The 12,696-nt window shown below is 34.5% G+C and overlaps 1 protein-coding gene across 1 annotated transcript; it reads right to left on the reverse strand.

The window, feature by feature from the left end:
• Positions 1-567: 567 nt before the first annotated feature.
• Positions 568-8,818, reverse strand: Prr27 (proline rich 27). Its single transcript, XM_074041132.1, has 4 exons — positions 8,768-8,818; positions 6,170-6,193; positions 3,616-4,771; positions 568-653 (listed from the first exon to the last, which is right to left on the reverse strand). The coding sequence occupies exons 1-3, from the start codon at positions 8,816-8,818 to the stop codon at positions 3,620-3,622; spliced, it is 1,227 nt and encodes a 408-aa protein (XP_073897233.1). The 3' UTR covers positions 568-653; positions 3,616-3,619.
• Between the last annotated feature and the right edge of the window lie 3,878 nt (positions 8,819-12,696).

The following is a 12,696-nucleotide window of genomic DNA, read 5'->3' on the forward strand; positions in this document are numbered from 1 at the left end:
CATCATATTCTTTATTCAACAATGTTCAAACTTCTCATTTTCTTGGTATGGTTTCTCAGCTTGCCCCTGACATTTTCTAGCTGTGCAATAACTGGGAAAACTTTTGTATTTAAAATGAAAATAACAACAGTTTATATAATAAGGTGTAACAATATTACCTGCCTTATAAGTTTATTATAAGGGCTTAAGGAGTTAGTATTTGTAAGGAGATTAGAATAGCTCCTCACATTAACAAGTGCTATATAAATTGATATTAAATACATTTTCCAAAACAGCTGATGGTGCATCTTGGGACCAAGGGACTGGGGAGAGACTCAGGATGAAGGTTGTCCTCAACTAATTTCTGTCTACATGCAGGAGAAAAAATTTGGAACCGTCAGATAAAAGTCTATTTGTATTGCATAGACAGTGTTCAAAAGAAAGTCACTTATTATCATTTGTTTAAGTTTCTATTATTTTTTTCATATTAAAAAGTAGACTTTTTACATTTTGAATTGGAAGTAAAGTATACCTTCAATATTATTTCAGAATAAATCCCACTTAAAAAAAATCAGAAACCAATCAATGTGACAGACTGATAGTTTTAATATAACAGAATGAAGTAGTCTTTGGAAAAAGCAACTCTGAAAATTCATTGATTTCTGCGCCAGTATCTGAAAAAGGAAAAGAACATATTAGTCTTAAATAATTGATTATCAAATTACATGCACTTTAAAGTAATTTTATTTTTTCTGCTTTATGATTCTAAAGTTATTTTAATAGACTATCTAGAATAGTCACCTAAAAATTCATGCCACATTTTCTTCTGTCTTCTGTAGATATTGCATTCTTGCACCAATTATACATGCTTGAAATAATTAACATTCGGCATTCTTGTAAGAATTCATTTTAAATGAAATGTTAATTCAATTTCATGATTAATTTGCATGCACATACATGTATTACACAGAATGTTTTTGTGTGGGTATTCATTTCTAATCAACATTTTCTCCTGATACTGAATAATTTGGAGAGTTCCTTCTCTATGTTAATAGGGAGAATTTTTCAAAAAGCAGTTTTCCTTTACCTGTTGTGAAACAGGTAATTTTTGTTAAATAATTGACTTGTACGAGACCACATACAAATGTCCACTAAAAATATGAAATTATTATCTGATAGTCACCAACTAATCTCACATCGTAGCAAAATAAATGAGAATCAAAATAATAAAGCAATAGTGTTAAGGGTTTAAATAAAAATTAAAACCTTGTAATGCTTTTGAAAATGACTTGTTAAAAGACATCTGTAACAGTAGTAAGTTACATTATGTTTACTTTCCAACTCTACTTAGCTACTGCTGTCACTCAGGAGAAATTTTGATATGGCTTACAGTCAAATAGTCTTGCTATTTAACTGTCCAATATTTGCAATAGTAAAATGGTACCAGCCTTGGGAAAGAATGAAGGAATGAGGAGCTGGAATTAGGGTAACCAAATTTCTTGCTTAGTTCCTGGTTAGATAACTAAGACAGAATGAGTGCATTGAGCTTTCAGCCAAAATTTTCCTTCCCAGAAAAGTGTGAATTATGGAGTAGGGTGAGGTATAGAGGGTGGAAGATGGGCATAGGGAAACTTCTGGTCTAAATTGGTGAGGTAAAAATTGTGGCTGAATAGATAGCATACAGAATGGCCTGTGGGAACAAACAATTCCTCTTCTCTACAGTTCAATCCCTAAACTGACTGCTATTATTTCAGAATATTCAAGTCATAATCAAATTGGATCAATTTAAGGAATAGTCTTCTAGTTGTTCCAAAGTAGCCTGAGTTCCTGACACTGGGCATGTGTTCATAACTTTTTAATGTATTGGGGCACAGACTGCCAGCACTTCATACCACACTTTCTCACTTTCAGGTGGAAGATTATATTTGAAGACAGGTTCAGATAATGAGATTTGGTCTATTTAATCTGTAATATCTGAATTTCATTATTATGTATGACTCACAGAAACAAGTACATGAGATTCTCTAGAAAATTTCACTTCTTTATGTTAAAAAGAAAAAAGGTAGATATTTTTATATATGACAAAATGCACATCACTTCATAGTATTGGGCCTATCTTTTCTGAACATTTTTTTGTCTCTGAGAAGTTGTGTCCTGCTGATCTCAGAACTCATATTTGAAATACTTTAGAGTGCAAGAACAAGTCAGTTCACTCTTTCCAATAAGAGTCTTTGACTTCCTTTGGTTATAGGATGAAGACCAGGAATTTAGCAGTGTGTTCAAGGATCCCTCTGACTAGGTTCTGTTTCTTTTTATCTTGTCTTCCTTACCTGTCCCTTCCACTCTCATGTGAACAATGAACTACAGGTAGATACCAAGAGATAGAAAGTGCTTATGTCAAAGAAATCTATCAAACAAACATGCTAATATGTAATGCAATGGAGAATAAGTCTAACTCTTTATAGTTCTCTGGAGTAGTTGAGAACATTTAACTTGACCTTTTAATGATTATCTTAAATGAAGAAAACTGCATCTTCTTCTAGGAAACAAATACTCTAGTACCCAAGTAATGTTGATTGTGCCAAGTAGTGTTAATTGTCACTTATGGATTTAAACTCCCACTTGTTTTCAGTCTGCTGGGGGTCAGAATACCTTCCGTGCAGTTTGAAATACCATTTGCCTTTTACAAAATAGCCCAACTGTGTGGGCCATATCCAATAAAACTTATGGACTAAGTATTTCTTAAATATATTTTTTAGATGAGTGTTTTCAAAAAAGTTTAGAAAATTTTGCTCTACGTCAAGATGAATAATAGGAACTGGATTATCTTTCTTGCCTGAAACAAACAAAAAACTGTATAAAGGAGGTGAGGAGGAAGTTTTTGCAAGATATAAACACTAAGTTATGGACTGTGATTACTAAGACACAGGAAGCAGGGAAGAACCAATGATTGTCTTAGCATACTGTCTGGAGAGGATTTCCAGGGCTTAGACATTTATTGCATGTTATGTTGTATATGTACATGTGTATGTGCTTGTGTGTGTGTATAAACCTTAATGCTTTCCTTTAATATCTGGAATAGGGCAAGGATGTTCATCTACTTTTATTTAACATTGTACTGAGTATTTAAGCCAGTACAGTTTTAAATAAATAAATGACATTCAATTTAGAAGCTAAAATATTCATCAATAAACAAATGAGTACAAATTTTACTGTATATCTATATGATGGAATACTACTCTGGAAAAAATGAAATATTGGTAGATAGAACATCACAAATAAATGTCTAAAAGTAGAGTCAGACATTAAACAGTTTCATAGTGTGTGATTACACATCTATCAAATTCTAGAAAATGCCAAATAACTTGTAGTGGCAAAAATAGATCAGGGATATAAGAAAGGAGAAGCTGGGAAGTAATCTGAGGATGTGGTGGGACTATGTTCATTACCCTGGTGATTCTTTTGAGGGTGTATACATATGTCAGAAGATACCAAAATTTATACTTCCAATACCTGTAGTTTGATACATTTCAATAAAACAGTCCAAAATGTTTAAGGTGATGTATGTTTACTTATAGAGAGGTTGTTTCTCTTCTGTCCTACAGATTTTACAGAGGGCAGGTGCAGCTAACCTACCTGGCTAAGAGAGAATGCTGATGTTCTGGGGCAGCAGGCTGGGCTGCAGCTGGGTCAGCAGGCTGGGCTGCAACTGAGGCAGCAGGCTGGGCTGCAGCAGGCTGGGCTGCAGCAGGCTGGGCTGGAGCATACTAAGTTGAAGCAGGCTGGGCTGCAGCAGCTTTCGGTTCAACAGCCTCTGCTTCAGCAGGTTGGGTTCAGCAGGATCTGCCGCAGCAGGTTTGGCTCCAGCAGGCTCTGCCGCAGCAGCTTTGATTTCAGCAGGCTCTGCCGCAGCAGCTTTGACTTCAGCAGGCTCTGCCGCAGCAGCTTTGACTTCAGCAGGCTCTGCCGCAGCAGCTTTGACTTCAGCAGGCTCTGCCGCAGCAGCTTTGACTTCAGCAGGCTCTGCCGCAGCAGCTTTGACTTCAGCAGGCTCTGCCGCAGCAGCTTTGACTTCAGCAGGCTCTGCCGCAGCAGCTTTGACTTCAGCAGGCTCTGCCGCAGCAGCTTTGACTTCAGCAGGCTCTGCCGCAGCAGCTTTGGCTTCAGCAGGCTTGGCTGTAGCAGGTTTCAGTTCAGGAAGCTCTGCTGCAATAGGTTTGGCTGCTGGTAACTGACCTGAAATAGGTTTGGCTGCAACAGGTTCAGCTGCAGGAAGTTTGAATTCAATAGGTTCAGCGGCAGCAGGTTTGGGTCCAACAGGCTCAACTGCAGCATATTGGACCGCAACATGTTCAACTGCAGAAGATGGGGCTCCAGCAGGCTCTGCTGCAGGGTATTCAGGTGCAGCAGGCTCAGCTACAGAGGGTGCAGATGGGGCAGCAGGTGCTGCAGGAATATTTGAAGGTGGGACAAAGGGGTATGCCTTAGAAGGAGAGGGAGGAGGAAGAGGAGGAACAGGACCTGCAGTGGCCGCAGGAGGTGCAGGAGGTAGGGGAGCAGCAGGAATAGTCAGTGAAGCATCTGGGGGATAACTAGGGTCTTGGTACAAGTAAGAATCGCTAGAAGTGAGAAACCAGGGATACGAAGGCTTCCGTGTTTCAGCGTTGGGTGTCCCAGGGTTACTGGTGATGCTATTGCCTTGGGGATAGTAAAGAGGTGGCAAATTATCATTCCATAAGTCATATGGAACTTTCAGAGATGGATTAAGTGGGTAGCGATAGCCATTATAATCCTAGAGGAGAAGCAAAGAAGTCAGTTGTAGTTGACTATTTATGTCCTATCTATATATTACTCATGTTATGACTTTAATGTTATGTAAATAATAATTTTGAAAAAAAGAATTCTGAATTTAGTTTTTCTTAAGGCTGCTGTGCACCCATAACTTTTTAAACAGAAGGTAATAATTTCTTAAGAAAATTGAATAAACCCCAATTTGAGGAGTACTTTGTACATAGCCAAATGAAAGTGTTAAAGACTACAGAATATGTCTTCCCCACAATCCTCCCCAAGTCCGAAGAAGTGCATACACTTTATAGGATTAGTACCAGGATTGGTGCTTACAGGCCTCCTTTTCTGCACCAGACCCCTTTCCCTGTGCCCAGTGCTCTGAGTGTCCTCCAGGTCTGTAATGTGCCCCACTAAAGCCTTCACTTTGGTGTCTCTGTTCCAGGGACAGGGATCCTTCTTCCATGTCCCAGTTTTGTCCTGAATTCCTCTCTGCTTATCAAAGCCTCTGTCTTTCAAGGCCATGTATTGGATATAAAATTGTTATCAAGAGCCTAAGCAGAGGATGTGGATGACAGGGTACTGGCTTTTCATGTTTAATTTTGTATTATTTGTGTTTTAAATGAGTACTATATTAACATCACTCACGAATTGAACAAATATCAAATGATTTCTTTTGATAGGACCTCCATCTGTTTCTCTGGTTGTTCTAGATTTGCCTGTCAGGGAGCTCCAAGGTTACAAAATTATGTAACAATTTTTAGAAAATTATGATGTGTTTTGGTAATCACTGAACTTTTATTTCCTATTATAAATTTGTCAAGTTTTCATGTGCAGGCCACCTTGGTTTCTTGGAATCTTTGCTGTGTTGCATAACTCAATTTTTATTCAATAAATTTTGAGTTTTGATAAATATCATCTTAAAGATACTGAAACTACACTTAATATTTCTTATATTAATGTTAATCAGTTGATAGGGTTATTTTCTTTGCATGTGTTTCAAGTTAATTTGCTAAGAATGGGCCCCATTAAGGAACATAGATTTAGTTTTTGTATTTGTTGGAAAATATTGCTTTCTTTGTCAACAATACTTCCTATTAAGTAAAATTTGATAGAATTAAATTCTATTTTAAAATACTTAACCTAATAAGCAAGCACCAAAAACCAGGCAGGGTATCAGCATGGATAAAAGGTTATGGGATGTATCAATATATATTTATGCCTTTATTAGCATATTTAAGTAGGCCCATCAGAAGAAGAAAAGTGAACACACTCCTCAAAGAATTCATTAGTTTTTCAAGGACAAACATAATACTACTTAATTAGTTAACATTGTATGATAGAAAAGCTACTCAAAACACCAATATTAATATCTTCATTTATCAGCAAATGAATATATTTTTACCTCTTCACTGGATGAGGAAGATTTCTAAAACAACAAAGAAAAAAAAGTTTGTTTTAAATTTGACACCACCAAAAGATACACCTCTTTAGATTTCTACATACATGCAGAATGAGACTGTAACCAATAAAACTGTGAATAGCTTGGAATTGTTTCTTAAAGACTGCAGTTTTTGACTCGTTCTCAGTCTTCCTGTGACCATGTACCTCAGGTCTGTTATCATAATATACATTTCTCACAAGTGGACATGCAGCTCTGATGTTTACACATTATCATTTACATTTCTTTTTTGAATCTTTTAAAATTTCTTATTCACATCTATTTATAAATTTCTGGGTACTAGGAACAAAATGTTTTGATTCAATCTTATGTCTGGTTGTTTATTTATACCAGATACTTGGTCATTTGTGTTTATCACAAAATCCCCAGTGACTAAATGGGGCTTTCAGTATAACTTCTTACTAAATGTAGATTGTTCCTCAAGGCTTGTATGATTTATTTAAAATATATAAAAGAAATGTCTGCTTTGTGTTGTCCCTATGCTAGGTGTTAGAATTGAAGATGCTATAAAATTCAAGTGTCTGGGATACTCCATCCCCAAGACAGTTATACTTATTAATTAAAATTTCATATTTCTTTCTAATTTTAGGTTTCTTTGTGAATAACTGAGTTAAAATTTTTCTCCTGGATCATTTTTCTAGAACCCTGAGGTATGGCATGTGGTGCACAAGCACCGTGTGTTTCAGGGTGTTCAGAGAAGCAAATGTAAACTATTTGTATTGTAAATCACAGAGCTCTAGAATCAGATTATGAAAGGATCAACTGTTACAGAGTTCAAAATAATATCTCATATTGTTTCAGTTTTTAAAAATGATTTTCAAAAGATTCCATCTCCTTTGCCATAAGTTTAATAGGTTTTGGTCAAAAGTACATCTCAGATGATATTTCTTGGCTTTTATTTGCTAGATTTTCATATTTATGTACTGCATACTTGTAGGTAGGTGCAATTATAATTTTTAGTACACTTCTGTCATCAGAATTTGAGGGAAAAATGACAAAAGATCTGAAAAAAATCCAGTATTGGTTAATACTTATCTCCCATGTGGGATTATTTATGAGTCATCCAACTAAATGCACTCCTCCTGCTTGTAATTTCTAGCATCAAGACACACTTGAATGTATGGCTGCCCACTCTCAAGCTTTCTTCTGCTCTAACCTCTATGCAAAAGCAAAGCCTCACTGAATATATCACTTAGTTTGGTCACGTACACTGTGATAAATATTATAGAAGCATGAGGGAGAATCTGGACATAGCAAAAATTTTATTACCACATTAAGGGGCACTTACTTAATGCTTCCAGTAATTGAAAAGAAATAAAGACCTATTGATAAATATGCTTAGCACAGGTGTGTTTATATTCCATAAATATTTCCCACAAATCAGAAGAGATTAATAAAACTAACATTTAATAGCAACAACAATCATTAAGTTATATTGAGAAGAAATTAAGAGAATTTTTAAATGTAAAATATAGTTTAAGGTAAAAATATACATTTGTATACAAATAAAAAAAATTACCTCACGAGTGAAGAGATAATGCTTCTAAAACAAAGAAAAAAATATGATTATTTATTTGAAAATGCCCATACTGAGATTTATATATTACCGAAGAATTTGCAAAGCCTTATAATTGTTCTAACTTACTTTTGAAATATGACTTATCAGTTTCAATTATTCATCATCAGCAACATTACTTTTTGATCAGGAAGTTTTACTTTGGTTGGATGGATTTTACTTTCTAATATGGTGAATACACATATCAAAGATAAATTCTTTTCTTATTCATATATCTGGCTGGCTTTGCTGTCCCATTTTACCTCCCAGGTTTAGTCTGGGGGCTCTTTTTGTGTGTTTATGGTCGGTTACCACCTTTTATAATACCAAAAGGATCATATATACCCTTCTTGTCCAGTGAAATGTCAATATGTGTTATGAATTCACAGCAGATTACACACTATAGGATAAGAGAAAAATTAGCAGTAATTCAAGTAATTTTTTTATCAGATAAAGATTTTTGGCCAAGATGATAATGGTAATAATTAAAATATCAAGCAGCCACACTCATTGGCTAGGATTAAGAATTTGTCCTCAGCTATTTCTTCCTCTAGAGTGTCATTAAACACTGAAAGTCATTATGTCCATTCATTTCTAGTATTCCTTGCGACTCTTCATAAATACCACCAGCAATGGGACTTTACTGTCAGAGGAGGCCCAATCTGGCATTCTAACATGAACTCTGTTAAGATTATCTACACAGAAACTGGTTCCCTGTAATATCTTTCTCTTCCTGCTCCCTGTGTTTTTGAACTTACCTCTTTTCCTTGCTGTTGATTCATGTTTGTGACTTTATCATTTTTATTTTTAAATTTCCTTTGAAGAATTTGACACAACAAACCCCATGCCTGTCAATTCGTTTCTTTGCTGCATTTTTATAAACGTAATAAATTTATGGTAATAAATTTTCCTTTAGCATGAATCTCTGCCAGCATTTGTTTGATTGTTATACCCATTACTATGACTTTAAAAGTCCATTTACTTACCCTTTTTGCAAAAGCAACACACAGGATGCAGACCCAAAGAAGCAGCTTCATTTTGATTGACCCTATGAATATAAGTAGTATAAATCAATATATTTCTTAATGATTTCTCTTCTAGAGAGAAACAAAAGAATACATGAGTTTACTAGACTGACTAGGAAGACCATCAACAGAAAATTTGCTCCTGCTATTTAACAGCTGACAGCACAATCTAACAGGAATGACAGAAAAGCCAAGTTTTTTTTGGTAGATATCCTTCAATGATTAATAAACTATGAACTAAATCATCTTTAAGTGGAAGTCAACTCTCTTAGTTACCTAAAGACACATTTTGCAGTTAGTTTGTCTTGGAGGTCTTATGAGGAAGCAAAGTTGCTTAAAAGTAACTATTCTATGGGTGCTTAATTGGGATTTTGTTTTTATGGATTCAATAGGAGATTCGTATCACCTACTTGGAAAAATTTCTAGTCGTAAACTTTTTGCCAACATGCCCTGTGGCATAAATCTTTAAGTGTTTAATTTCCAAAACTTTTTCTGTCTCCAATATGTAGAGGGGCATTCATATACTTAGGTGTGTGTCTTAGGCGCAAGTTTCTTCAGGGAACAGAAAACCAATCTCTGGTTGATTGGTTATTAAAGTTTATAGCTTCTCCCATCTTCAAAAGCATAAAACATCTCAATTCTTATAAAAAATGTATGTACAAAGACACTTGTGGCATTATTTAGAACAAAGGTAAAAGTAGAAGTACTCAATAAGAAATACTTTATTAAGGATAATAGTATCAGGTTCATGATCTATTGCTGAATGAATATTTAAATGTTAAATAATAACATTTATTATTAATGTTATTAAATACTAACATCTAATTAATTAATAATTGTTAATACATAATAAATATTATAAAATTATTATCTTTAAAGATAGGGGTATTCTAGCATGAAAAAGGAGGATACCTCTTTTCTAGGGTAGAAACCAATGGTCAGAGGTCCTGGTCTTGATTTGGACAATATCCCTTGCTCCCTTTTTTCCAGGGATATTTATAAGAAGTTCGTCAATGTTTATTTTTTAGTTTTAAAATAAATCAGTGTCAAATCTGAAAAAAAAACCAAAAATATCAATTTGGCTGTGAATTACTGTCATTATTTTAGAGAACCATAAAAGTAAGGAACTTATCTTACACTATGACAGTAAAAGACAAGTAGGAAGTACTTAAGTAGGTACTTGAAGTATTTAAAGTACAAGTAGGAAGTAGCTTAAGCTTAATTCCTGAGCACACTTTCCAAATATTTATTCCTTGACCATATTTTGACATTAGTTAGAAAGGAAGAAAAAGGAACTTTATGCTTTATTTTATCATATGTTAAGCATTTAATATCATAGAATAATAAATATTTTTTAAAATGACAATGTGATATTTCTTCCTATATTCATGTTACAAATGTGACTTATCTATTGTGAATAAACACTAAACAGCTGAAAAAGCCCTACCATCCTGTGAATTTATTATTGACAACCTAATCTCTCTCATAAAATATTAATCAGAAATGATGATGTCTTATATTAAAGAAATATGAAGTGACTTTGTTTGATACTCTCTTGGATCCTACCAATGGCTGTAGTGTTTATCAGGGATGAGAGAGCCCTCTCTTCCAACTATATGATTTCCAATCTTGATGATTAGAATAACGTAACTTCCCACATTATAGTCCTCACAGAAAGAAAAGCATAAATATATACATTATATGCATGCATGGGAATGTTATAATGAAGCCCCTTATTTTGTGCAATTAAAATGCACTAATTTGAAAAAAGAAAAGAAACCAATCATCAGCACCAGAGTTTCTTGTTGATACAGATGTTGAAATTCTGAAGAACAGTATTTAAAGTAAAATAAAATTTGATTAATGTATTAAAGACTGATGATAAAAGTAGAGAAGAGGAAAGATCACAGAGGTAGTGTCAGTACAGAAGTAGAAACTACTAGAAAGAAGTAAATAGAAATGCTGGAAATAAAAAGTTCACTAAGAGAATAAAAGAATGCATTTTATTGGCTCATCAGTAGACACAATACAGCCCAGAAATGAATCAGAAAGCTTAAAGATATCTCAAAGAAATTACCAACTTGATGCATAAATTAAAAGAGAAAATGTTCTAACATGTGTAATTGTAGACATCGGAGAAAAAAGATAACACACTGGAATAAATATTCAAAGAAATGAAATAATGGCCAAGAATTTTCCAAAATTATTGATAAGTATCAAAAGCACAGATGCAAATATCCAGAGAATATCAAAGAGGTTAAATCCTACATACACACATATATGTATACTTACATGAACACACTCAACTTTTAAAAACCTGCTAGAAACCTAAACAAGGAAAAAACAAGAGAGAGAGAGAAGCACGGATAAATATCCTATCAAACTTGTTAGAATTCATTCAAGCAAGAAGATAAATGGAGGATATACCAAGAAGAAAGAAAGTAGAGTATTATCAAAATGTAATTTATGTCCAGGAAAAAGAAAACTAAGAAGAAATATTTTGTCAATGAAAACTGAGAGAGTAAATTTGTAAAAATGATTTGAACAATACTCTCAACCAACTTAATGTAATCACCAGTCATAGATCACTCCACCAAACTGCAGCAGAACACAGTCTTCTTATGGTCTCATGAAAGATACTCCAAAAGAGACCATATTTACAATTATAAAACAAACCTAAATACATTTAAAATGGTAGAAATAATTTAAAAAGTATGTTGCATTCCAATACAACTAAGCTAGATATCATTACCAAAAAAATTAAAAATTTCCAAATATTTGTAAGTTAAATATCACACTTTTACGTAAACTACAAGTCAAAGAGACTGTCTGAAAGTAAATTAGTAAATAATTTTTTCTTTTGGCTTTAATCTTATAGCATTCCAGTCAAGACTGTTTTTCACAGTTTCTTAGGTTGACTCTCCCACCCACTTCAGTGAAGATATTCCACACATTTGTAACACTTGGATTCATTCATTTATCTGCTTTCCATCTTAGGTTTCCATGAATCTTTGGTTATTAATTTTTTTCAATATGTGATTAGTATTATTTAATTTTTATTTATTTTATTTTATTTACTTAATTTTTGTTCTGAGGGGTACATTGTGGCATTTCCAAAAATTCTTAAAATATTTCAAATATATCACACTTGAATTCACTCCCTTCCATCATTCTCCTTTATCCCCTCTTCCCCTCATTCCTGGAATAGTTTAGTCTTAATGGTTTAGTCTATTAGTCTTAATAGTTTAGTCTATTTTATTTATTTATATGCTTTTTCATATAGCCACAACCACCTCACTGTACATAAAAGCTCTGTCACCCTAAAATATCCCTTGTGTGATCCCTCTGTAACAAATATTTTCCCTTCTTCCCAACATCTAGAAACCACACTGTAGTGTTCTAATCCCATAGTTTTTCCTGCTCTTCCTTTTCTTCTCTTTCTTCAGTTTTTCTTCCTTCTTATCACTTTCCCCCTGGTCTTCCTCCTTCTCTATCTTCTTCCCTCCATTTCTCCCTTCCTCCCCTTCCTTTGTCTTTTCCTTATGCCCTCTCAGTCCTCCTTCCCTCCCTCCTTCCCTCCTTCCCTTTGTCTTTTCCTCACTCCCTCCTCCCTCTCCTTCCCTCCCTCCCTTCGTCTCTTCCTCACTCCCTCCCCCTCTTCCTCACTCCCTCCCCCTCCTCTTTCCCTCCCTCCCTTCTTTTGTGTCTTCCTCACTCCCTCCTCCTCCTCCCCTTCATTTTTTTCCATCCCTCCCACCTTCCCTCCCTCCTTTTAGCCATTCAAACAATGGGACTGAATACTATTATAAACCTGGAAATCTATGAAAAATGCAATCCAAAGAATAAAAGAAATCTATAATTAATACAGGACATTTGAAATTTAAAGTTAC

This window comes from Castor canadensis, chromosome 9 (assembly GCF_047511655.1).
Source record: "Castor canadensis chromosome 9, mCasCan1.hap1v2, whole genome shotgun sequence".
In the NCBI taxonomy this organism is placed as follows: domain Eukaryota; kingdom Metazoa; phylum Chordata; class Mammalia; order Rodentia; family Castoridae; genus Castor; species Castor canadensis.